This window comes from Mobula hypostoma, chromosome 11, assembly GCF_963921235.1.
Source record: "Mobula hypostoma chromosome 11, sMobHyp1.1, whole genome shotgun sequence".
Taxonomy (NCBI): domain Eukaryota; kingdom Metazoa; phylum Chordata; class Chondrichthyes; order Myliobatiformes; family Myliobatidae; genus Mobula; species Mobula hypostoma.
Genome location: NC_086107.1, coordinates 2,832,483 through 2,860,294, shown reverse-complemented (window position 1 = coordinate 2,860,294; position 27,812 = coordinate 2,832,483). Strand labels below are relative to the sequence as shown.

The following is a 27,812-nucleotide window of genomic DNA, read 5'->3' as shown; positions in this document are numbered from 1 at the left end:
TGCTGCGTTCACCAGCAACTTTGATGTGTGTTGCATAAAACATTCAATCAAGTTACTGAGACACAACCTGCACCACACAAAGCCATACTGGCTCTCCATAAAAAGGCCAGGGTTTTCCAAATGGTCATAAATCCCATCCCTCAAAGTTCTCTCCATGTACCTCCTTACCACTGATGTGAGACTCACTGGCCTACAGTTTCCAGGATTACCCTGGTTCCCACACCATTTGCACTGTGCTGCAGTTGTAAAACTCAAATTTCACATGAGAGTGATCATCAAGTTGACTGTGATTCTGCAGTGAGGCATACTTACTGATGTGATCTATCGCTCCGGCACAGAACTTGCCGTAAAACTTCTTGGCTCCCAGGGCTCGCAAGTCCTGAATAGTTGACGGCCAGAGATGAAGAACATTGTTTCGGGCGAAGGTCTCCCTCTTCTCCAGCACAACCACCTTACAGCCCAGCAGTGCCAGCTCGATGCTGGTTCGGAGTCCACAGGGTCCGGCCCCAATGATCAGGCACTGGGGGAGGAACAGAAACACATACTGAAACCGTGTGACGGGGATGAGGGGCGGCAAGGGGGAAGTGGGGGCAGAGGGGAGGAGGGGGAGGAGGGGGAGGAGAGGGAGGAGAGGGAGGAGAGGGAGGAGAGGGAGGAGGGGGAGAGGGGAGAGGGGAGAGGGGGAGAGGGGGAGGGGGGAGAGGGGGAGAGGGGGAGAGGGGGAGGAGAGGGAGGGGGCAGGAGGAGGGAGAGGGGGTGAGGGAGGGGGCAAGGGAGGTGAGGGGTGGGGGAGCAAGGGAAGGGAGACGAGGGAGGGGGCAAGGGAAAGGGGGCGAGGGAGGGGTGAGATGAGGGGGAAAGGGTTAGGGAGAGAAATATGTGCACAGCAAGCTCATGTTGATAATGACTCAAACTGAGGGAAGTTCACATGGTGGGAAGGGCAGTGTCGATGGAGAGGGGAGAGATGATAATTTAAGGAGGGTACATTATTTTGCAAGACTGTTCCCCCCACCCCTCCCCCCGGACCGGGACCCCAAGCAACATGCCCTGGAGAATTCCCTGTAAAACTCTTGTGCCATTGACCCATCAGGAGCACATGGAGTTGGCAAAGGGCCAGCCGAGGAAGGGAGGGGCGGCTGCTTTTTCTGCTGTTTATTAAACCGTGCAGAAAATGACATAACCAGCCAGGATTTCAGGCACAGTACAGAAACAGCTCGTGTTCTCATCTGCTCTGGGCACAACACAACCGGCAGACACCTACACCCACACTCTAAAGGTGAGAGTCTCTGGCATATACACACATAGACGGTCTCTCCCTGTGTCACACACAGACACAGAGGATCACCCTCTCACACATACAACACACAGAGGGTTACTCTCTCTCTCTCTCATACACACACACACAGACACACACATTCTACTCTCTACAACTTCCTTCCTTTAAGAGTAACTTGAGGGCCAGCTTTTTCTTTTGAAACACAGTGGGCTGGATGTGTGGATCGAGCTGTCAGTGGAAGTGGTTCAGGCAGGTACATCACCATTGTTTAAAAGACAGCTGGACATGTGGATGGATTGGAAAGGTTTAGGAGGCCATGAGCCGAACACAGGCATGTGCAACTGGCTCAGATGGAGCATCTTGGTCAGTATTGACCAGTTGGGCTGAAGGGCCTGTTCCCATGCCATAAGACTGTGCAGAATGAAGAGCTGAGAACAAAGAGGCAAGTGTTTTGTGAACGATTTAAGAGATGTTGAGAAAGGTCTTCAACCCTGTCACATTTGTCCCATGAATCTCCTACCCACAATCCAACTTCCCGACCTCACACAAACTCTCACCATCTCTCCATCCCCAGACCTCCCACGAGCTGTAGTTTGGAAGAACACGACGTGATCTTATTGGAATGAAGAATGCTGGAGCCTGGGGGCGGGGGGTGGAGGGAGAGGGGTGGGTGTGGTCTGACATAGTCGAGGTGGGGAGGTGAGAGGGTCTGGTGGGGGTATCTGGAATTCTCTCGGACAGGGGTTCTTCCATTTCGGACACAACTGACAAGGAATTCCTTCCCTGGGTGGTGGGGAACATTTGGAATTCTCTCCCTGAGGCGGAGGGCTTGAGGAGGACTGGGGGTGGTGGGGGGGGGGGTCGATGTTCTGTGAGGTGCACGCAGCAAGGTGCGTTCAAGGTTGGGATATTCAGGTGTGGGGAGAAAGATAGAAAAGGTGAGGCGAAGGTGAGGGTAGAGAGCAGGAGGAGAGGAGACAACGGGACAAGATACGTGAGGGTGCGGACGGGGTTCAGATGAGGGGATAGGTGTGGGTACCCGGGGGGGTGTTGAGGTTGGGGGTGGACAGGGTCAATCCCTGTTTCTGTTCATTCCTGAAATGGGCAGTATTAAGGGAGGGGTGGTACTGAGGGAGGGTCACACTGTGGGGGGTGGTACCGAGGGAGGGTCACACTGTGGAGGGGTGGCACTGAGTGGGGGTCACACTGTGGGAGGGGTGGTACTGAGGGAGTGTCACACTGTGGGAGGGGTGGTACTGAGGGAGGGTGACGCTGTGGAAGGGGTGGTACCGAGGGAGGGTCGCACTGTGGAAGGGGTGGTACCGAGGGAGGGTCGCACTGTGGGAAGGGTGGTACCGAGGGAGGGTCGCATTGTGGGAGGGGTGGTACCGAGGGAGGGTGACACTGAGGGAGGGGTGGTAGTGAGGGAGGGTCACACTGAGGGAGGGGTGGTACCGAGGGAGGGTCGCACTGTGGGACGGGTGGGACCGAGGGAGGGTCGCACTGTGGGAGGCGTGGTACTGAGGGAGGTTCACACTGTGGGAGGGTGGTACTGAGGGAGGATCACACTGTGGGAGGGTGGTACTGAGTGTGGGTCACACTGTGGGAGGGGTGGTACTGAGGGAGGATCACACTGTGGGAGGGGTGGTGCTGAGGGAGGGTCACACTGTGGGAGGGGGTCTCTTTAGCTAAGATGCTAAAGATCAGTCCCATCTGCTATCTGTCCTGTGTCCCATTCAAACTCAAGACCGCATTCAACTTCTAAACAGATAATGAGGTCACCTTCATACTGCTGTGTCCGGGACGGTGCTATACGCTCACACTGTCCACCATGCCTGCTAAATTCCAACCATGGTCGAACTTCAAAAAATTGGGCAGAAGTTTCCACTTGCTTCAAAAAGGCAACAATACGAGTGCCTAAGAAGAATAATGTGAGCTGCCTTAATGACTCTTGCCCAGTAGCACTCACATCTACAGTGATGAAATGCTTTGAGAGGTTGGTCATAACCAGACAGAATTCCTGCCTCAGCAAGGACCTGGACCCACTGCAATTTCCCTATCACCACAATAGGTCAATGGCAGACACAATCTCAATGGCTCTTCACATGGCTTTAGACCACCTGCCCAAGACAAACACCTATGTCAGGATGTTCATTGACTATAGCTCGGCATTTAACACCATCATTTTCACAATCCTGATTGAGAAGTTACAGAACTTGGGCCTCTGTACCTCCGACCACAGTCTGTGCAGATTGGTGATAATATCTTCTCCTCACTGACAATCAACACTGGTGCACCTCAGGGGTGTGTGCTTAGTCCACTGCTCTACTCTCTCTATACCCATGACTGTGTGGCTAGGCATAGCTCAAATACAAACTATAAACTTGCTGACGATACAACCACTGTTGGTAGAATCTCAGGTGGTGACGAGAGGGCGTACAGGAGTGAGATATGCCAACTAGTGGAGTGGTGCCGCAGTAACAACCTAGAACTCAACGTCAGTAAGATGAAAGAGCTGATTGTGGACTTCAGGAAGGGTAAGACGAAAGAACACATACCAATCCTCATAGAGGGATCAGAAGTGGAGAGAGTGAGCAGCTTTAAGTTTCTGGGTGTCAAGATCTCTGAGGATCTAACCTGGTCCCAAATTATCGATGCAGGCAAGACAGCGGCTATACTTTATTAGGAGTTTGAAGAGATTTGGTATGTCAACAAATACACCCAAAAACTTCTATAGATGCACCGTGGAGAGCATTCTGACAGGCTGCATCACTGTCTGGTATGGGGGGGCCATTGCACAGGACCGAAAGAAGCTGCAGAAGGTTGTAAATCTAGTCAGCTCCATCTTGGGTACTAGCCTACAAAGTACCCAAGACATCTTCAAGGAGTGGTGGTTCGGGAAGGCAGCGTCCTTTATTAAGGACCTCCAGCACCCAGGGCATGCCCTTTTCTCACTGTTACCATCAGGTAGGAGGTGCAGAAGCCTGAAGACACACACTCAGCGATTCAGGAACAGCTTCTTCCCCTCTGCCATCCGATTCCTAAATGGACATTGAACTCATGAACACTACCTCAATTTTTTAATATATATTATTTCTGCTTTTACACAATTTTAATCTATTCCATATACATCTACCGTAATTTATTTATTCTATATTACGTATTGCATTGAACTGCTGCTGCTAAGTTAACAAATTTCATGACACATGCTGGTGATAATAAACCTGATTCTGATCTTCATTGCCTACAGTTTTGGAAAACTGCTATAGAACACATTGCTCTTGTGTGGTCTCTGCTCAGAATTTAAACATGAGGTGACCTACCCCTCGCTATTCACTACCTTCCTCATGATGTTGTCATGCTGTTGATCTTGGCTTAATTTGACTTCCCCGTCCCAAGCACCAGGAGGAAAATTAATCAGCAGTGCTCACACCGGGAGGAAATATTTTGCACTGAAAATTATTATTTCCTTGCTGCTCCGTGAAAGGAGAGGAAGTCTCGCAGGAGGCTCCTTCCTAAACGTGTAAATCAGCTTGCGTGTGAAATCTGTCATTGTTTCACTGAGTTTCTTTCCCAGTAAAAGGTGCTGGTTTCCTCCCTGGCTGGCTTCTGCAGTGCACGCGTTAGGACCAGCAGAAACAGGCCAATCGAGTCCTTTCTCCCTCTCCTGATCACAAACGTCTCATCAACGTTCTCACCCAATGCTCAAATGCTACTCCTGCTCTCCAGAAAACCACCAATCTCAATCCCAGACAACGTCAGCAAGTGTAAACCAGGGGAGAGAGATCCAAACCCTCACAGTCCTCTGGGGAAAAACTTTGCCTCCAGGGTAGAGTGGATGTGGAGAGGATGTTTCCTGTGGTGGGAGAGTCCAGTATCTGAGGGCCCAGCCTCAGAATAGAGCAGGGTTCCCAACCTTTTTCATGCCATGGACCAATACTATTAAGCAAGGGGTCCATACACCGCAGGTTGGGACCCTCTGGAATAGAGGGACATCCCTTTAGAACAGATGAAGAGGAATTTCTTTGTCCTGAGTGTGGTCTCTCTGTTGAATTCATTGCCACAGACAGCTGCAGAGGACAAGCCAATGAGTATATTGATAGGTTTAAAGTCACAGTCATGGAAAAGTACAGCACAGAAACAGGCCCTTTGGCCCATCTGGTCCATGTCAAACCATTTAAACTGCCTACTCCCATCGACCTGCACCAGGACCATAGACCTCCATATCCCTACCATCCGTGTCCATCTCTAACCTTCTCTTAACCGTTGAAATCAAGTTTGCATCTATCACTTGCGCTGGCAGCTCGTTCCACACTCTCATGACCCTCTGAGTGAAGTTTCCCCTCATGTCCCTTAACTATTTTACCTTTTACCCTTAACCCATGACCTCAGTGGAAAAACACTGGCTATCCTCCAATTCTCTGGTACCCCACCTGTAGCTAAGGATGGTTTAATATCTCTGCTAGGGCTCTGGCAATTTCTGCACTTGCCTCTCACAGGGCCCAAGGGAACACCTTGCCAGGCCCTTATTTGCCTCAAGACAGCAAACACCTCCTGTAATCTGTATGGAGTCCATGACGTTGATGCCACTTTGCCTCACTTCTATAGACTCTGTATGTGTCTCCTGCGTAAATACTGATGTAAAAAATCCATTTAAGATCCACTTCTTTTGGCTCTACACATGGATTACCATCCTGGTCTACCAGAGGACCAATTTTGTTCCTTGCAATCCTTTTGCTCTTCACATATCCATAGAATCCCTTATGATTCTTCTCCTTGTCTGTCAGGGCAACCTCATGCCTTCTTTTAGCCTCCTGATTTCATTCTTAAGTGTTCTCTTGCATTTGTAATACCCTAGAAGCACCTCATTTGTTCCTATGTACCTGCCTAAACCTGCAATGCACCTCTTTTTTTCTTAAGCAGAGCCTCAATATCTCGAGAAAACCAAAATTCATATACCCATTACCTTTACCTTTTATTGTTACAAGCTTTGTACTCTCAACATTTCACTTTTTAAGGCCTCCCATTTACCAAGTACACCTTTGCCAGAAAACAGTCTGTCCTAATCTACACTTGCCAGATCCTTTCTGATACTATCAAAATCGGCCTTTTTCCAACTTAGAATCTCAACCCACAGACCGGACCTAATTTTTCGTATATTTAATTTGAAACTAATGGCATTATAATCACCAGATGCAAAGTGTCCCCTACACAAACTTATGTCACCTGCTCTGTCTCATTCCCTAACAGCAGATTAAGTATTACAAACTCTCTCTTTGGGACTTCTACAAACTGGTGAAGGGAACTTTCCTGAACACATTTGACAAACTCTATCCCATCTAGTCTTTCTACAGTACAAGAGTCTCAGTCAATATGTGGAAAGTTAAAATCACCTACTATCACAACCTTATACTTCTTACATCAGTCTGTGATCTCTTTGCAAATTTGTTCCTTTAAATCCCACAGACTGTTGAATGGTCTGTAATATAACCCCATTAATGTGGTCATACCTTTCTTATTTCTCAATTCCAGCCACACCACCTCACTAGTCAAGTCCTCCAGTCTGTCCTGACTGAGCACAGTTGTGACATTTTCCCTGACTAGTAACGCCAACCCTCTGCTCTGTCCTGTCTAAAACAAGGGAACCCTGGAACACTGAGCTGTTGTTGTTCAGTCGTTTAGTCGAGTGCGACTCTTTGTGACCTCATGGACCACAGGATCCACAGGGTTTTCGTGGCAAGATGTGGAAGTAGACTGTCAGGCCTTTCTTCCGCATTGCCCAGGTTGGGACCCGGCTGGGTTTGAACTCAGGACCATCTGCCTTGAAGTCCAGTGTTGATGCCACCACACCACCAGCTGGTTCAGGTCTTACTAATGGCTACAATATCATAATCCAGATGTTGATCCATGCCCTGAGCTCATCTGCCTTTCCTACCATACTTCTTGCTTTGAAATATACCCAGCTAAGTTTGCGTCATGCTCAACTTTTTGATTCCTGACTTTGTCTAAGGTCTTAACAACATCTGTCACCACAACCTCTTCACTAACTCTACTTTCTCAGCAGTCTGCAGAGATTTGGCACGTGATCAAAAACCTTAACAAACTTCCATAAATATGTGGTTGAAAGTATGCTGACTGGCTGCTTTACAGCCTGGTATGGGAACACCAATGCTTTTGAGCAGAAAATCCCACCAAAGGTAGCAGATTCGGCTCAGTATGTCACTGGTAAAGTCCTCCCAACCACTGAGATGCTGTCCAAGTTGCAGGCCATCTTGGACAATGTCTCCCATCCACTACATAATGTACTGGTTGGGCACAGGAGTACATTCAGCCAGAGACTCATTCCACCGAAATGCAACACTGAGTCATAGGAAGCCATTCCTGCCTGTGGCCATCAAACTTTACAACTCCTCCCTTGGAGGGTCAGACACCCTGAGCCAATAGGCTGGTCCTGGACTTATTTCCTGGCATAATTTACATATTACTATTTAATTATTTATGGTTTTATTACTATTTAATTATTTATGGTGCAACTGTAACGAAAACCAATTTCCTTCGGGATCAATAAAGTATGACTATGACTATGAGATGTTGCCATAGAAATGCAGCATCTATCATCAAAGATCCTCACCATCCAGACAATGCACTTTTCTCACTGCTGCCCATCAGGTAGAAGGTACAAGAGCCTCAGGACTCACACCACCAGGTTCAAGAACAACTACTATCCCTCAACCATCAGGACTGTAGAGGAACCTGGAACCTACCAGCCTTCTCCTTCTCACCCTCCCCCCACCTTCTTTATAGGGCCTCTGCCCCTTCCCTCTACAGTCCCGACGAAGGGTTCCGGCCCAAAACGTCGACTGATCTTTTCCACGGATGCTGCCCGACCTGCTGAGTTCCTCCAGCCTGTTGTGAGTGTTGCACAGATCTGTAGATCAGTGAGACAAAAGAACCACTTCACAAACGGATGGCCCAACATAGGAGAGCTAACAGCTCGGATCAAGACTCGGCTGTATATTGACAACTGAAGGAGAAGGGACACTCCTTTGATGATAACATTGTGGACAGGGAGGATGGGAGGTTGGAAAGAGGGGTTAACGAAGCCACCTTTGTCAAACTGGAAAACCCATCCCTGAACAGGGGGGTGGGGTTCGACACCACCTATGAGCTACTTACAATGCAGTGCTAACATCTCTACCCTGGTGTCTCCACAACAGTTCACACCTCAATTCACGCAAAGGTAAAACTAATGACCCTCTCATTACCCCTTTGACTCTCATGTGATTGCTATATCTTTAAACAACTCAGTTTATAAACTGGAAAACTAGGCACCTTGGATCAGAACTGAAGAAGCCTCTCAGATGAGTGGTGAAGCATCTTCCAGACAAGTGCACTTGCCTTCATTTACTACTGCTTGATATTACATTTGCAGAATTTATTGTTCATTGATCCTGTTTACAGTTACTGTTCTGTAGATTTGATAAGCATGCCCACAGGAAAAAGAATCTCAGGATGGTATGTGATGTATGTGATGTATGTGATGTGATGTGATTAACCAATTTCCCCTGGGATCAATAAAGTATGACTACGACTATGACTATGACATGTATGTACTCTGATAAATTTTTCTTTGAAGGTTTGAACTTTGAACTGTTCTGGCACTCAAGTTTCCATCCCCCTCCAACTCTAGTTTAACACCGCCCCCACCCCCACCCCCTTGCAGCACTAGCAAACCTTCCCGCCAGGATAGTCCCCTTCAAGTTCAAGTGCAGTCTCTTCTGCACAGGTCCCACCAAAAATCATATGCCCTCCCTCCTACACCAATTCAAACTATATAAATATATAATGTATTAAACTATATAATCATTTTATTTCTGCACTCACCAGCACATAGCAATCCTGAGATCACAATGCTGGAAGTCCTGCCCTTTAATTTAGCACCTAACTCCCTGAACTCATTTTACAGAATCTCCTACTCATCACTCTTCCTACCCATGTCATTGGTACCTACATGGATCACGACTTCTGGCTGTTCACCCTCCCACTTAAGAATGCTGATCCAAGATATCCCAGACCCTGGCACCCAGGAGGCAACATCCCATCCAAGAAACACACATCAAAGTTGCTGGTGAACGTAGCAGGCCAGGCAGCATCTCTAGGAAGAAGTACAGCCGACGTTTTGGGCCGGGACCCTTCGTCAGGACTAACTGGAGGAAGAGCTAGTAAGAGGTTTGAAAGTGGGAGGGGGAGGGGGAGATCCAAAATGACAGGAGAAGACAGGAGGGGGAGGGATGGAGCCAAGAGCTGGACAGGTGATTGGCAAAAGGGATATGAGAGGATCATGGGACAGGAGGCCCAGGGAGAAGGAAAAGTGGGGGGGGAACCCCGAGGATGGGCAAGGGGTATATTCAGAGGGACAGAGGGAGAAAAAGGAGAGTGAGAGAAAGAATGTGTGTATAAAAATAAATAACGGATGGGGTACGAGAGGGAGGTGGGGCATTAGTGGAAGTTAGAGAAGTCGATGTTCATGCCATCAGGTTGGAGGCTACCCAGACGGAATATAAGGTGTTGTTCCTCCAACCTGAGTGTAGCTTCATCTTTACAGTAGAGGAGGCCATGGATAGACATGTCAGAATGGGAATGGGATGTGGAATTAAAATGTGTGGCCACTGGGAGATCCTGCTTTCTCTGGCGGAGAATTCCTCGTATCCCATCCAAGAATCTTATTCTCGCTCACAGAGCTTCCTTTCTGTTCCCCTAACTAACGAATCCCCTATCACAGCAGCTCGCCAGCTCTCTCCCTTCCCTTCTGAGTCACAGAGCCCAACTCAGTGCCAGAGACCCGACTGCTGTGACTTCCCTCTGCTAGGTCATCCCTCATTCTTCACGGCTTTTGATTGATAAGCCGGGGGGCGGGGGTGTGGTTCAAGGGTTACGAGGAGAAGGCAGCACTATATTGTAGCAGTTAGCGATACTCTTTACAGCGCCAGTGATTAGGGTTTAATTGCTGCCGCTCTCTGTAAGGAGTTTGTACTTTCTCCCAGCGATCGCACGGGTTTCCTCAAGGTGCTCCGGGTTCCTCCCACACTCCAGAGGTGCACGGGTTTCCGGTCCATGGGTTTCAAGGGTAGACATATTAATTTCAAGTTGAACTTTAATTGTTATTCAACCATACATGAGTACAGCTAAACAAAACAGTGATCTCCGGGGTCAAGGTGCAAAACACAGTACTGACAATCATACACAGCTTAAGGAAAGCACCTATAAGATAGAAGTAAACATTAGTCACGCACAGAAGATATGCAAAATAGAACAGTATTGGATGTTGTAACTGGGTAGTGCGAGCTTGTTGAGCAGGAAGGGCCTGTATCTCTACATATATAAAAATTAATCTGGACTTGAGGAATAGCTGGAGGAGGGAAATGATAGAAAAGGCAAAGGAAAGATTGGGAGAGGGAGAATCACAGGATGCGGAAAGGCTAGCACCAAACCATCGGGCTGAATGACAGCCTCAGTGCGACTTCACATCACACACAAAATAAAAAAATAACTGGTTCAATAACTCGATGCAATCACTGGCCATGGCGTTCCGGAGTACTGAGCTCAATTCCGGGGATGTTCTGTAAGGAGCCTCTGTACGTCCACTCTGTGCAATGCGTGTGTTTTCCCTGAGCGTTCTGATTTCCTCCCACAGTCCAAAGACTCTAGGTTAGGTTAACTAGTCATAGAAAGTTGTCCTGTGATTGGGTTAGGGTTAATCAGATATGCGGGTTGTTGGGGTGGTGTGGCTCGAAGGGGTGGAAGAGCCTACCCCATATTGTATCACTAAATAAATAAATAGAACACTTGTCAAACGATGGGCTTCAGATCAGTTCAAAGTCAGGTTTTATTAATAGGAACACAGCTCTGGGAACTATGTCTGGGCAAGGTTCCACTGGCCATTTGATGACTAACATACACTACTGGGCAAAAGTCTTAGGCAAGTATTCACAGTGAGGATGCCCAAGACTCTTACACAGTACTGTAGTAATTTTATGTATTGCACTGTACTGCTGCTGCAAAAGAAAAATTCATGACTTAGACGTACAGTATGTGAGTGATGATAAACCTGATTTTGATATGGGTCTTTATTGTGGTCTGAAGGGGGGAAGGGAGAGAGGATGGAGCGGGAAATGCCAGAGAGACATTCTGTAATGATCAATAAACCAATTGTCTGGAATCAAATGATCTTGCCTGGTGTCCCAGGGCTGGGAGTGTCTGTACCCACCTACCCACCCCCACCAGGCCAGCCTTTGGCATTCTTTCTCTGCCACCTGTTCCACACCCCTCCCACGGCACTCCACCCTCACCATTCCCAACATCCTTTGTTCCTGCCAGATTTACAAACTCGCTGCCCACTCCACATTGACATATACAGCACTGTGTAAAGGTCGTAGACACCCGAACTACATCTATCTGTGCCCAAGTCTTTTGTGGAGGACTGCATTTGGTTTAGCACAACACTGTGGGCCAAAGAGCCTGATCCTGTCCCATTCTGTTCTACTTCTATAAAAGGCCTGAGAAGTTGCAACCTTTTGCAAACACGGCAATTACTGGGAAGCTGAGGAGGTTTCTTGGTACCTCACCAAATATTTTCCACATGTTCTGTAATGAGACTCTTGGCAATAGTTAGCAACACTTTGAGATATCCACACACAGCCCACTCTCATTCCAAACTCAGCCAGAGTACAATTACGCTGGGACAACTCAAAGCCTCACCAGTTAGGCTGTTGTGCTGAAATGGTATAAGGCATTGGTGAGCTGGAATTATTAAGTGTAGTTCTGGTCACCAGCTACAGGAACGATATCAGTAAGATTGAAAGAGCGCAGAGAAAATTTAAAAGGACATTGAATGGAGGATCTGAGCTATAGGAAAGGTTGAATTGGTCAATCCTGATGAAGGGTCTCGACCTGGAATGTCGACTCGTTCGTCCCCTTCATAGGTTCTGCCTGACCTGCTGAGTTCCTCCAGAATTTTTGTGTGTTACTCCGGATACGCAGAATCTCTCATGTTGTGGACTTTAATCCCTGGAGTGTGAGAATGAGGAGAGATTTGAAGGACAGACTAACAAATGAGGAAGTGCTGCAAAAAGCCGGAATAAGAAGAGAGCTGATATCATCAATCAGGAAACGGCAGCTGGAACTTCTGGGATATGTACTAAGCAAAGAGAAGCTTGCACATCTGGCACGATAGGGAAAAAATGATTGAAGAAACAGTTGCGGTTGACAGTGCATGACATTCATGACTTGTTTGCATTCTAAAACATTGTTTACATTGTTTACACTTACATTTACATCTGCATTTACATCATTTATTATATTGTAATTTGTCCTTTACTATGTCTATTGTTTATTAATTATTGTACTGTCTTGCACTGTTTTGTGCACTTTATGTAGTCCCGTGTAGGTCTGAAGTCTAATGTAGTTTTGTGTTGTTTCACGTAGTCTAGTGCAGTTTTGTGTTGTTTCATGTAGTCTAGGGTAGTTTTGTGTTGTTTCACGTAGTCTAGTGTGGCTTTGTGTTGTTTCATGTAGCACCATGGTCCTGGAGGAACGTTGTTTTGTTTTTACTGTGTACTGTACTAGCAGCTTATGGTTGAAATCACAATAAAAGTGACTTGACTTGAGTTACATCAAGGGATGGACAGGTAAACGTTTTTAAGAACTTAGAACTTCTCAGGTTAAAGACAGATGGGAGACCATGATCGCCCACGTGATACAACACGGCACAGAATGAGGAGTATACAGAATTATAAGGGGTATAGACTAGATTAATGCAAACAAGCTTTCTCCACTGAGGATGGGCAAGACTAGAACTAGAGGTCATGGGTTAAGGGTGAAAGGTGAAATACTTAAGGAGAACCTGAGGGAGAACTTCTTCACTCAGAGGGTGGTGCAAGTGTAGAATGAGCTGCTGAAAGAGCCGTGGATGTTTAACAGAAATTTGGATAGGTACTTGGATGGGCTATGGAGGACTATGGCCCAGGTGCAGGTAGTTGGGACTGAGCAGAATAACAGTTCAGCATGAACAAGGTCACAAGACAAAGGAGCAGAAGCAGGCCATTCAGCCCATCGAGTCTGCTCCACCACTCCACCATGAGCTAAACTATTCTCCCATCTAGTTCCAATTTCCGGCTTTCTCCCCATATCCCTTGATACTCTGACTAATTAGATACCTGTCAATCTCCTCCTTAAACACCCTCAATGATCGGGCCTCCACAGCTGTACGTGGCATCGAATTCCATAAATCCACGACCCTCTGGCTAAAAAAATTTCTCCTCATCCCTGTTTTAAATGGGTACCCTCTAGATGGGCTGAAAGGCCTGCTTCAGTTCTGCAGTGCTCTATGACTCTACAACTCACCTGTCACAGAAAACTTCACTGATTCGAGGATTCAACCACCCCAGAATCTCCCCACTAAACCCTAGAACACAAGAAGACCACAAGACACAGGAGCAGAATCAGGCCATTTGGCCTATCGAATCTGTTCCACCATTCCATTGTGGTTGATTAATTATCCCTCTCATCCCCATTCTCCAGCTTTCTCCCTTTAGCCTTTGACTGCCTGACTAATGAAGAACCTATCAACTTCATCTTTAAATATACCCAATGACTTGGTCTCCACAGCTGTCCATGGCAGTGAATTCCACAGATTCACCACCCTCTGGCTAAAGAAACTCTCTCAGAACACAGAACAATACAGCACAGGAACAGGCCTTTTGGCCCACCATGGCTATGCTAGCTAATTGAATGTCTACCCAATCCATTCTGCCTACACAATGTCCACACGCCTCCATTCACTGCACATCTACCAGCCTATCGTAAAGCCTCTTGAATTCTTAATGTACCACGTTCCAGGTGCCCACCACCATGTGTTAAAAACACTTGCCTCGCACATCTCCTATAAACCGTCACGCTCTCATTTTGTACGTGTCTTCTCCAGTATTGATTGATTTATTCAGTGATACTGCACATTGTAGGCTTTTCCAACCCTTCGATCCACAGCACCCCGGCAACCCACAACAACCCTAGTTTAACCCTAACCTAATCACGGGACGATTTACAATGGCCAATCGGCCTACCCAGCATGCTCTTAGACTGTGGGAGGGAACCAGATCACCCGGGGAAACCCGTATGTTCCACGGGGAGGAGGAACAGAGACTCCTTTCAGAACAGCACTGGAATTGAACTCTGAACTCTGATGCCCCTAGCTGTAAAAGCGTTGCACTAACCGTTACACTATCAAGGCACCAAATGCTTATCTGTCTTTAAATAGCCCCACAGGCACCTCCTTTCAAGTTTAAAGTAATCATTTAGCCATGTGTTTGTATGAAGAGAATTATGAAATGGTCACAATGAGGAAAGTTCTTGTGATTCTTCATGTAAATCTTCATGAACTGAGGCATTTGACTTCCATTGCCCCACATCCCACAGAACATTCCGGCATGATACAGGCCCTTCATTCACTGTGTTGTGCTAACCCTTTAACCAACTCCAAGTTCAATCTAACTCTTCCCTCCTACATAGCCCTCCGTTTTTCTATGGTCCATGTGTATATCTAAGAGTTTTTTTAAATGCCCCTAATGTACCTGTCTGTACCACCACCCCTGGTAGGGGTTCATACACCCACCACTCTGTGTACCTCTGACATCCCCCTGCACTTTCTACTGATCACTCTATACAGATGTGCTCTGCCGCCCGGGGTTAAGGTGCTGGCTCTCCACTTCTTGTGTAAAGAATTTACTGATGTCAGTCCCTCGTTCACCATCTACCTGAGATCATTTGCCTCTCTTCCTTGGTTTGTTTTGATGGCCTTATGTCTGTCTTCATCCCCAGATTTAAAGATAATGAGACTTCATCTTGGTCACCTCCTAGGGAGTGGGAGGAGAAGGGGCGGAAGGTGGAAAGTTTCTTCTGTCTTTTATAACCTCCCAAAGCTTTTCAGTGGCTTTGGAATGAAGTCAACCCTGTACTGCTGGAGACATTGAGGCTGTACTGTGCACAGAAATCACCCACAAACAATGAGATCATCTCCAAATTTGTGGTTGACATGAGCATGGGTATATATTACTTAATGTAGTAATTTCTTAGACCACAAGACCATAAGACATGGGAGCAGAATTAGGCCACTCAGCCCACCTAGTCTGTTCTGCCATTTCATCATGGCTGATTTATTATTCCTCTCAACCCTGTTCTCCTCCCTTCTCCCCATAACCTTTGACACCCTGACTAATCAAGAACCTATGAACCTCTGCTTTAAATATACCCAATGGCTTGGCCTCTACAGCACCCTGAGGCAATGAATTCCACAGATTCACTACCCTCTAGCTGAAGAAGTTCTGTCTTTTTCATAGTCATAGTCATACTTTATTGATCCCAGAGGGAAATTGGTTTTCGTTACAGTTGCACCATAAATAATAAATAGTAATAGAACCATAAATACTTAAATACTAATATGTAAATTATGCCAGTAAATTATGAAATAAGTCCAGGGCCAGCCTATCAGCACAGGGTGTCTGACCCTCCAAGGGAGGAGTTGTAAAGTTTGATGGCCACAGGCAGGAATGACTTCCTATGACGCTCTGTGCTGCATCTTGGAAGAATGAGTCTCTGGCTGAATGTACTCCTGTGTCCACCCAGTACATTATGTAGTGGATGGGAGACATCGACCAAGATGGCATGCAACTTAGACAGCATCCTCTTTTCAGACACCACCGTGAGAGAGATGCAGCATGGTAACAGGCCTTCCACCCCAATGAGTGTGCACTGCCCAATTACACCCACGTCCTACTAACCCGCACATCTTGAGGATGGGAGGGCGAACCATGGGAAACCTACCTGGCCACAGGAAGAACATTCAAACTCTTTACAGACGGCTGCGGGAATTGAACCCTGGTCACTAGCACTGAGTAGAATTTTGCTCACCACTATCCTAGTGTGAGGTTGACTAACGTTATAAGCAGATTTAGATCAACTGGAGAAGTGGGCCAAGGAATGGCAGATGGAATTTAACTCGGACAAAAGCAAAGTGACACATCTTGGGAAGTTAAAGCAGGGCAGGACTTACACAGGCATTGGCAGGACGCTGTGGAGTGTCGTAAAATAGACAGTCTAGGGATAGAAGTACATACACACAGTAGCCACTTTATTTGGTACCCTTGCTCGTTAATGCAAATATCTAATCAGCCAATCATGTGGCATCAACTCAATGCAGAAGAGCATGCGGACGTGGTCAAAAGGTTCAGTTTATCAAACATTTTCTGACCAAACATTAGAATGGAGAAAAAGTGACCTTGAGCATGGAGCATGCGGACGTGGTCAAAAGGTTCAGTTTATCAAACATTTTCTGACCAAACATTAGAATGGAGAAAAAGTGACCTTGAGCATGGATGATTGTCGGTGCCAGACAGGGTGGTTTGTGCATGTCAGAAACTGCTGATCTCCTGGGATTTTCACACACACAACAGTCTCTAGAGTTGACAGAGAATAGTACAAAAAAAAACAAAAAACATCCAGTGAGCAGCAGTTCTGTGGGTGAAATCGCCTTGTTAATGAGAGAGGTCAGAGGAGAATGGCCAGACTGGTTCAAGCTGACAGGAAGGTGGCAGTAACTAAAGTAACCATGTTACAACAGTGGTGTGGAGGAGAGCATCTCTGAACAACAGCAGCGGACCGCGCTGGGTTCCATACTTGTACCCAGCAGAGTGGCCACTGAACGTAGCTCCCTCAAGGTGGAGGCACAGTTAAGCCTGATTTATACTTCTACGTCAACTCGACACCGTAACCTATGCAAGTGGCCTACGCGCGTTGTGAGCATTTATACTTGTGAGTTGGTGTGTCTGTGTCGCTCTGCAATTTGGGCACATTGCACATGCTCACACACCTGCCTGTGCAAGGCTTCATGGTCATGGTAGTCTTTCTCGGGGTAAACAAGAAGCGAGAGTCTTTTTTCATAAAAGCGAAATGTGTCCTCCATAATTTCGGAGTTCTGTAGAGCTTTATGGAAAGCATCACAGCTAGAGTTCCTTCCCTGCCCTTCAGTCGCCCAATGGGAAGCTATTGCAGCCCAGGATGAAATACGATGCTACCAAGCGGACCAATCACAGTTGTTGCGTTCCGCGTTGCCATGATGTGCAGTTACATTTTGGGAGAGGTGCGCGTCAGGCTCTGTGTAGGGTTTGCAGTGACGCAATACTCACGGCGTCGCGTTGACGCAGAAGTATAAATCCAGCTTCGGACAAGACGGTGCAGAAAACATCTGGCACACTTGTCTCCATCGGCTGGGACATTCAGTACAAGAGTTGGCACATCACGTTCTAGCTGTACAAGATATTGATGAGGCCTCACTGGGAGCATTTTGTCCAGTTCTGGTCACCACGCCACAGGAAGGACATGATGAGGCTGGAGAGAGTGAAGGAAAGTTCCACAGGACTGGTGGGGGGTGGGGGGGGGGCTGGAGTTATAAGGAAAGGGTGAATAGGTTAGGACAGGTTTCCCTGGAGCAAAGGAAGCTGAGCGCATGACCTTATAAAATTTATAAAATCAAGAGAGGCAGAGGTAAGGTGAAAGGTCAGTCTTTTGCCCATGATAGGGAACCTAATACTAGAGGGCTTTGAGAGGGGAAAGACTTAACTTTTTGGGTGGGTAATGAGCCCCAGTGGAAGTGGTTGAGGTGGATATAATGTGACCTCCCCCCTCCCCCCCCAGTACTGCTCTGGATGATGCATCGAGATCTTTTGAAACCAGAATCCCTTGACCAGAATGTTGAAGCTTTGCTCATGACTGATATGGGAGAGTTTCTTCAAGGCTCCAACTAACCGGAGAGAATTGGTTCCACCTGCGTGGGGCTGAGATGATGATTAAACAAGAGGAGATGGGCGTGAGTCAGAATGAGCCAGCTCTACAACTGTAGAATGACTAATTCACATCATGTTAACTGCAGACCAAATAAGGCACTGCAGTAAGTTTGCTGGTTCCCAGTCAAGGTGATCATAGCTCTGAACAATTCAGACACTCGCTAACCCAGAGCTGTAATGCAATAGATGGACTTTGCCTGGGAACACAGAACATGCAGGCAAGGGTTGGGATACTGTACAACATTCAGTTTTTTAATCTGAATTTAACTACAGCTGCTTCTCAGTTATTAGATGCAGATTATTTCATTTATTTAGAGCTACCGCGCGGAATAGGCCTTTTGAGTCACGTTGCTCCAGTAATGCCACACAATCCTGACTTAACCTTAACCTAATCACGGAACAATTTACAATGACCAATTAACCTACTAACCGGTACGTCTGTGGACTGTGGGAGGAAACCCACACATTCCACAGGGAGGACATACAGACGAAGCTGGGACTGAACTCTGATCCCCGAGCTAAAACAACATCATGCTAAGCATGGCACTCTGACTTTCAAGATGAAAGAGTAGCTTTATTTGTCACATGTACAGTGAGATGTGCTGTTTGCATCAGATTCAGGATTAATATCACTGGCATGTGTCATGAAATGGGCATTTTGCGACAGCAGTATATTGCAATACATAATCTTACTAAAGAACCCATGGTTGTTACTGTGGGTTTCGGCTCTGGCAGTCCTAAACAGGAGCATTTGATGGAGCCCCTTGGAACTACACGCAAAGAATCGCGTGTATTGGTGTCGTCAACGACCAGCAGTCTGAGGATGTGCTGGGGGCAGCCCGCAAGTGTTGCTGTGCTTACGACAGCAGCATTGCACTCTCACAGCTTACTAAACCCAACCTGCATGTCTTTTGGGATGTTGGAGTAAACCAGAGCACCCGGAGGAAATCTACATGGTTACAGAGAGAATGTTCAAACTCCTTACAGACAGCGGTGGGAGTTGAACACCGAGCTTCTGATTGTTGGCGCTGTAGAGCGTTATGCTACCATGCTGCTAGATTTGCACAGCTGTAACCTGAAGTACTCAGTGCCCTGTCTGATAAAGGCAAACACGCCATATTCTCCCTTCAGCATCCTGTCTGTCTGAGTCACCACTTTCAGCAAACTATGTACTCTACCTGTACATCTCGGTCTCACTGTGTTACACGACTCCTCAAGGCACCAAGTCCAGCCTGATTTAACTTCACAAAATACATCTAGTCTAGGTTAAAACCCATCTGCCATTTCTCTACCCACTTTCCCAGCTGTCCTACTCAAGTTCAAGTTTAATTGTCATTCAACCATACCCATGAATACAGCCCAATGAAACAGCAATTCTCAGGGGACCAAGGTGCAAAACACAATACCAACACTCACACACAGCACAAGGCACATATAATTACAATAGCAGAAAAACACAGTTATAAAAAATGTATAAAAATAATACTAAAGCCCAAGTCCCTGAGTGTCATGGCCTGTAGATTGATGGTGCAGCAGTTCCTCATCACACGCTGGTGCAGCCGCAAATGAACACAGTCCAACTCATCTTCCATCGAGCGAACACTGGAGGGCAGCACTGACAGGAGGAGCCACAAGCCCCCCACCCTCCCAACCCAGTAAGGACTCCAGCCCTCTCCCACATCAGCTTCAGAGACTCCTTCCCTGGGCAGCCGCAAGAGGAATGAGGGCCTGGTCCCCATAACAACCGAGGCTACCCAGCTCCTCCACTGTCAGTCCCACTAATGAACCAGTGAACTGGACTAGCATGGTGTCGTATGGACATGGACACCAAGATGCCCCTGTCCCTCCACGCTGCTAAGCATTCTAACATTAACCCTGACCCTCTGCTCTGCCTTGGAGTCTGATGTGCCAAAGTGAATCATTTAACACTTTTCCGAATTGAATTGATGATTGAGTGATATCGTGTTGATTAATTTAGAGATACAGCATGGAACAGGCCTTTCATCCTTCGAGCTGCACTGCCCAGCAAACCCCCAACTTAAACCAAGCCTCATCACTACCAAGGGCACTCCTTCCCAGGACAACTTACAATGACCAATTAACCTACTGACCGGTACACCTTTGGAATGTGGGAGGAAACCACAGCTCCCGGAGGAAATCCAAGCATTCCACAGGGAGGATGTGTAGACACCTTACAGATGATGTTGGAATTGAAGGCTGAACTCCGGCGCCCCGAGCGGTAATAGCATCATGCTGACCGCTCCACGACCGTTCGACAGCTCCTCGCTGACTGATGCAGAATTAGCAAATGTATCGATGTTGTCAACACTATGGACGTTCCCCCAGAGTTCTGGGGGTGACACACGCCCTTCAAACCAACACTGGTAACAGAGAGCACCGGACACTTTCACAGTGCTTGAACTGGAAGCTTGCTCGGAACAAACTAGCTGCCGTGCGGCCTGTGGGAAATGGTAACAACGTTTAAGGTAAAGCAGATAAAAATGGAACATTGGTTTGGTCCGAGGTCCTGCGCACTGTTCACACAGGGTGCCACGATAGTGCAGTGGTTAGAACGATGCAATTACAGCCCAGGGCATTTCCGAGTTCAGAGTTCAATTCCTGCCAGCATCTGTAAGCAGGTTGTACCCGTGACCACGTTCCAGAGGCATATGGGTTATGGATGGAGGGTGAATGGGGAAGTGGTGGGAAGTGGTGGGAACGGGGAGGGGGAGGAGGAGGAGTTTAAGTATTCTCCTTGAGACACATGACTTCCTTGGAGTTCTCTGGTTCCCTCACACTTTCCAAAGACATATGGGTTAGGGACAAGGAGGGAAAACATTGTGGTGGGGTTGGGGAAACAGTGGCGGGGGAAGACAGAGGAGTGGGGCAATAGAAGGGGAGAGAAAGGATGGGGAAGGGGGGAAAGGGGACAGAGAGCGCAAGCAGGTGGAAGGGAGGAAGGAGGAGGACAGAGGAACATAGTGGGGGTAAAAGTGGGAAAGACTGGGGAAAGAGGGGTGACAGAGTGGGGGTAACAGTGGGGGAGGGGACATGAGGAAGAGTATGTTTGAGTCTGGAAAAGAGAGGATGACAAAGGATTGCATTTCAATAGCACTGACACAGCTCAATACCGGGACATTTGGATGGGCTGTGAGTGCTGGTGTGAGGTTGTTTCCAGTGACCGTCTCTGCCTCGGTGCTGATCACTCACCCGGCGTCTGTGCTCAGCTGTGGCAGGGTTGAGGTCTCCCTGGGGAATGCTGACCCCTCTCGCAGCCCAGAGTGTCCCCTGTGCCAGTGATCAGCACCAGAGGCTGTCACAGCCCCACAGCACAAAAATCCGTGGAATTCTGTTCTCAGTGCAGGGACAGCATCCCAAAATAGCCCGGGACTGAGGAAGGGAGGAGGCCGCAGACATTCTTGCTCCTCTTGCCATTTAAGGTGGCAATCCAGATCTCTGGAATTCAGAGGTTATCTCTGCTGGGTCACCGCACTTTTACACAAGTGAGTCTGGCTTTTATTAAATGTCCCTTAGCTTCTCAGACAACCTGCACACAAGGCCTGTTCGTACCACAGTGCAGCATGAGAACTGTCAGTTTGAACTGGATTCCTGCATTCTTTAAGGATACGTCTCCCCCTTTCGTCCCTTCAAACCTTTCATTACGTACAACTCTCCCTTCACATCTTAAGTTTGTTATAGCAGGGGGCGGGTAGTGGGGATAAACTCCCACTACCTATTAAATGCTCCCAATCGCATGTGTCTCAAATAGCCTCTGACAACCAAGTCTGACTCCTGGCCTTCACATGTGGCTTAGCTGCTAAGCCCATTGGTACCATTTCTACTGACAGGAGAAAGGACAAAGGCGGGTCTTTAAACGAGTCGCTCTGGGCAGATGAGGCTCATCGGCTGTGGCTGGCAGCTCATCTAGGAGAAGGAAAACTCTGATCTCAAACTGGTGCAACAGGTCCACAGCAGATGCCATTTCATTGCCTCTTCATTCAACCCTGGAGCATCTGGACAGCAAAGGTGCATACACCATTATGCTCTTCATTGACTACAGCTCGGCATTCAATACTATCATCCCCTCAAACTATTCCAGATCAGGGATTTCCAACTTGGGAGTCCAAGAATCCCTCGGGAACCCCTATCCTAGACCTTGGCCTCAATACCTCCTTGTGCCACTGAATACTTAATTTTCTCTCTTGCAGAACCCAGTCAGTTCTGAAGGTAACTACATCTCCTCCACAATCACCATCAGCACAGGTGTACCACAAAGCTGTATGCTTAGCCCCCTGCTCTACTCACTTTGCAAGCTGGCAGGTGACAGGTGAGACCAGGTGAGGGGAAGGTGGATGGAGGAGGTGGGAAATGAGGTGAGGAAAAAATATCAGCCATGATAGAATGGTGGAGTGGACTTGATGAGCCAAATGGCCTAATTCTGCTCCTATGATTTACTAAGTGAAAGCTTCTCACTGTGGTTTGCACAAGCAATAATAATAACATAATATTAAACCAATTCCAACACTGGTCCTGTTTCCAACACGCTGCATTGGTTTGGACATGAGCTGACCAACTGCCCTGGATAGTGGAGGGCCACTGTGTGTAAACATGCCTCACCTGTGTGTCAGGGCACGCATTGCCCTTCTTGTACTCCTTGTGATTGCTCTGTTTGTCGAGCTTGTTCCAAAGGGCTTTGGCCTTCCAGGTGTTGACCCTTGACTTCAGGTTGCAGTAGAACATCTGGTGCTCCAGGGGGTCGAGATCCAGCTGGCGGCAAAGGATGTGGAAGGCCTGCAGCGTTCCCCGGAAAGTCGACGCCTGCACAAAGTTTTCAAAGAGCTGCCCGGCCTGGTTGCTCTTGTCGCTGTCATTCTCACCCATGGCCTCGTCCCCCCAGCACAATGAAGTGGGATTCTCACACCTCAGCCCTGACCAAGTGAGCTAATGTTCTCCCTTGCGCATCGTTGACCCTGAAACATTGACAAGAGACAAAACCCAGTTAGACCATCCAATGCAAAACGACAAGAAACCACAGAGGACATTAAGTGCACCTTCAAAAGGCGATGCCTCAAAAAGGTGGCTTCCACCATTGAGGACCCCATCACCGAGGACATGCGCCCTTCTCATTGCTACCATCAGGAGCCTGAAGACACACACTCAACGATTCAGGAACAGCTTCTTCCCCACCACCATCAGGTTTCTGAATGGACACATGTACACTACCTCACTATTCTTCGCTCTTTTTATGCTGCTTATTTAACTTTTTATAGAGTTATAGAGGCATAGAAAAGTACAACACAGGAACAGGCCCTTCAGCCCATCGAGTCCATGCCAAACCACTTAAACTGCCTGCTTCCACTGACCTGCACCCAGACCACGTCCCTCCATAAGTACAACAGCAGGAGAACACAGTTACTATAATATATAGACATACCTGTATACACATGCTACTTACTCACAAAAAAAACATACAAACTCCTTACTGACAACGGCAGGAATTGAACCTGTGAGGGTGGTGCTATAATAGTGTTCTGCTAACCACTACGTTACCATGCCGCCCAAGTCCCTGTGTCATGGCCTGTAAATTGATGGGTGCATGGGATAACGTCCCAGAGCCACGTTTCTGTAAGAACAAGTCTGCAGCAGTCCTTCATACTACAGCTGCAGATGAACGCAATCCACCTTTCTTCCACCGAGGGAACGCTGGAGAGCAGCAGGGACGGGGCGGGCTGCCCCCAACCCCGCCGTGCCACAATGCCTCCGGCACAGTCTCCCCGGGTGCACTGGAGTGAGCTTATAGAGCAATAGGAAAGCAGGAGGGGCACAGATAGGGTGAGAGGGGGACGAGGGGAATCTACAGGATAAATGCCCCTGGCTTTCTCCCAGCAAATGAGATTCGAAAACTAGATGGCACGGGATCCAGGTGAGAGGAGAGATTTAAAGGGGATCTGCAGATTAACCTTTCGTGATGCAACCATTGTTGGTAGAATCTCAGATGGAGACAAGAGGGTGTACAGGAGTGAGATATGCCAACTAGTGGAGTGGTGCCATAGTAACAACCTGACACTCAACGTCAGTAAGACAAAAGATCTGATTGTGGACTTCAGGAAGAGTAAGACGAAGAAACACATACCAATCCTCATAGAGGGATCAGAAGTGGAGAGAGTGAGCAGCTTCAAGTTCCTGGGTGTCAAGATCTCTGAGGATCTAACCTGGTCCCAACATATCAATGTAGTTATAAAGAAGGCAAGACAGCGGCTATACTTTATTAGGAGTTTGAAGCGATTTGGCATGTCAACAAATACACTCAAAAACTTCTATAGTTGTACCATGGAGAGCATTCTGACAGGCTGCATCACTGTCTGGTATGGAGGGGCTACTGCACAGGACCGAAAGAAGCTGCAGAAGGTTGTAAATCTAGTCAGCTCCATATTGGGCACTAGCCTACAAAGTACCCAGGATATCTTCAGGGAGCGGTGTCTCAGAAAGGCAGCGTCCATTATTAAGGACCTCCAGCACCCAGGGCATGTCCTTTTCTCACTGTTACCATCAGGTAGGAGATACAGAAGCCTGAAGGCACACACTCAGCGATTCAGGAACAGCTTCTTCCCCTCTGCCATCTGATTCCTAAATGGACATTGAATCTTTGGAAACTACCTCACTTTTTTAAAAATATACAGCATTTCTATTTTTGCACGTTTTTTTAAATCTATTCAATATACGTAATTGATTTACTTGTTTATTTTTTTTAATTTTATTTTTTTCTCTCTGCTAGATTATGTATTACATTGAACTGCTGCTGCTAAGTTGACAAATTTCATGTCACATGCCAGCGATAATAAACCTGATTCTGATTCTGATTCTGAAGCTTATCTATCACATCAAAACACACAGCGAAATGTGTTGTTTGTGTTGACAACCAACACACCCGAGGGCGTGCTAGGCGCAGCCCGCAATGTGTCGTCACACATCCTGGCACCGCCAGAGAGGGTGCTGGGCACGCAGAATGAGCTGACAGGGGAAGTGGCGCAGGTAGCTACACCAACACTTAAAAAGACATTCGGACAGTTACACCAATAGGAAAGGTGTAGGGGGTCAAATACAGGCCAACAGGACTAGCTTAGCTAGCACAGACAGGTCGGGCTGAATGGCCTATTTCCATGATGTGGAACTCTAAGAGCTGCTCCTGCTGAACAAACCTTGAAACATTTCCTTTACAAATACCTTGTCTATTTTTAGCGTTCCTTTTGAACCTGCCTCCACCGCCTGTTCAGGCAACACCTCCCAGATCGGTAAGTGTCCGTGCAAAAAGCATCCCCCTCATTTTCCCTCTGCCTGAACCCCATCACCCTGTGTCCTCCAGTCACTCAGCTCCCTCCCCAACTCACTAGCTATTAAACTCTCCCCGATGAAGAATTCACTACCCCCGAATCTTCCCTCCAATGAGGGGAAGAGATCAGAGGATGGTGTAATGGTAGTGGTTAGCGCGGCGCTATTTCAGTTCAGGGCAGTGGAGTTTAGAATTCAATTCCAGCATCCTCTGTAACCAAGCTCGTCCATTCCTCACACTGTCCGAAAATGTACCGGTTAGTATTTTAATTGGTCATTGTAAACTGTACCTATGTTTAGGTTAGGGTTAAACTGGCAGGGTGCTGGGCATCACACCTTGGTTGGCCTGAGGGGTCTGTTCCATGCTGCATCTCGAGATAAGGCAGAGAGAGAAAGGTGAAGTTACTGGACTAGCAGCTGGTGATCTGCATACGTGTGCGCAGGTGCCCCACTTCCCAGCTACAGAATTAAAATTAATTACATCTGGAATGAACAAGTGGTGACCATGAAACTGCTGGAACGAGAAAGAGTTCCTACAACTCAGTACCTCAAGTCCTGGCAGCATCTTCGCTGCCTCTCAGTTTAATAACGGGTTTCCTACAGTGGCAGCCCGAATGAGTTATACAAGACGATAAGAGGCATGGATCGAGCGGAGAGGCAGAGATGTTTCCCAGATCAGAAGTGACTAATCCAAGAGGGCGTAATGTTAAGATGACTGGAGGAAAGTATAGGGGAATGTCAGAGGTTGATTTATCTTTACTACCCAAAGAGTGGTGGGTGGTGGAACGCGCTGCCAGGGGAAGTGGTAGAGACAGATACATAAGGGAGATTTAAGAGACTCTTAAGACAGGCACATAGATAATAGGAAAAAAAAAGGAGGGTTATTTGGGAGGGAAGGGTTAGATTGATCTTAGGGTAGGTTAAAAGGTCAGCACAACATTATGGGCCGAAGAGCCTGAACTGTGGTATAAAGTTCTATGTTCTACAAACTGTGTACAATGTTCCAAGTGCAGATTCGCAGCACAATGGGAAAGGCAAGGTCTGGGCTTTCCCCATTCCTAGCCCCCCCCCCCGCAGCATTAATTCCCCTCAACCTCAACGTCATCTGTACAGTCTGTCGCCCACAGTCAGAATCAAAATCAGGTTTATTAACACACATAAAAGTTGCTGGTGAACGCAGCAGGCCAGGCAGCATCTATAGGAAGAGGTACAGTCGACGTTTTGGGCCGAGACCCTTCGTCAGGTTTACTGTATTAACACTGACATACATTATGAAATGTCTTGTTTTGCAGAACATCACAACGCATAATTACTGTAAATGACAGTAATATACATAAATAATACATAGAGCAACAACAGAGTAGAACAGTCACAAGCTCTGTTGTAGCTGTGATCAAAGACACCAGAGAGACACAGAACCTGGTGAGATACAAGCTTTTATTCATCACCATGAGGAGACGTTCTCCTATAGACACTCGTGGTGGAGTCTCATAAATCCTTAAGTACATCACGTTTTCAATACCCTCAAGATCAATAGGTGATTCTAAACCATTTCAATGGTTACAATGAAATCATTTACTTCAATACTTCGGGCTGACAATGCTTGCTTTGAATTGCATATCTAGAGTGGGAGACACCTCTGCATGTTCAAACACCCCTGCTGGAACAAACTAATTCACACAGATTGTCTAAAAATTCCTGAAGACATCCAGGATTAATGTCTGCGCGAGCTGACTCTCCAACCTTACAATCACCATCATTATCATTATGTACTGTGTTGTATGACATCAGCGATCGTGGTCTTTGACCATGATTGTTCTTTGCAAAGAAGTGGTTTGCCATTGCCTTCTTCTGGGCAGTGTCTTTACAAGACGGGTGACCCCAACCATTATCAATACTCTTCAGAGGTTGTCTGCCTGGTGTCAGTGGTCACATGTGATGTGCACCGGCTGCTCATACGACCATCCACCACCTGCTCCCAAGGCTTCACGTGACCCTGATCGCAGTGGAGGCTAAGCAGGTGCTACATGGATGACCTGCAAGTTAGCGGAGGGAAGGAGTGCCTTATACCTCCTTTTGTAGAGATGTATCTCCACCCTGTCACCCCTATGACTGTGTTTGATCTGCTAAGTGACAGCATCAGTCTAGCCTGACAAATTGAACTCAGTCGCAATAGTGCAAATAACCTAGCCCAATGTTACCTGGATTGCTGCAGGCCAGTTATCACAACCCTATTGTCTTAACGTCTGGCTGAATCTAAAGTGAATCTCTCACAGTTACCACTTTGCAAACTATATCTCTTAGTCTGTGCT

The 27,812-nt window shown here is 47.3% G+C and overlaps 1 protein-coding gene across 3 annotated transcripts in view; it reads right to left on the bottom strand.

The window, feature by feature from the left end:
* Positions 1-27,812, bottom strand: part of LOC134353555 (F-actin-monooxygenase MICAL2-like) — a 277,154-nt gene that overhangs the window by 183,432 nt on the left and 65,910 nt on the right. For all 3 annotated transcript variants that reach the window (XM_063061580.1, XM_063061581.1, XM_063061582.1), the window contains 2 exons: positions 22,789-23,141; positions 313-520 (listed from right to left, as the gene is read on the bottom strand). In XM_063061580.1, the coding sequence (XP_062917650.1) occupies positions 313-520; positions 22,789-23,052 (472 nt within the window). In that variant the 5' untranslated portion in view covers positions 23,053-23,141. The remainder of the gene's footprint in view (positions 1-312; positions 521-22,788; positions 23,142-27,812) is intronic.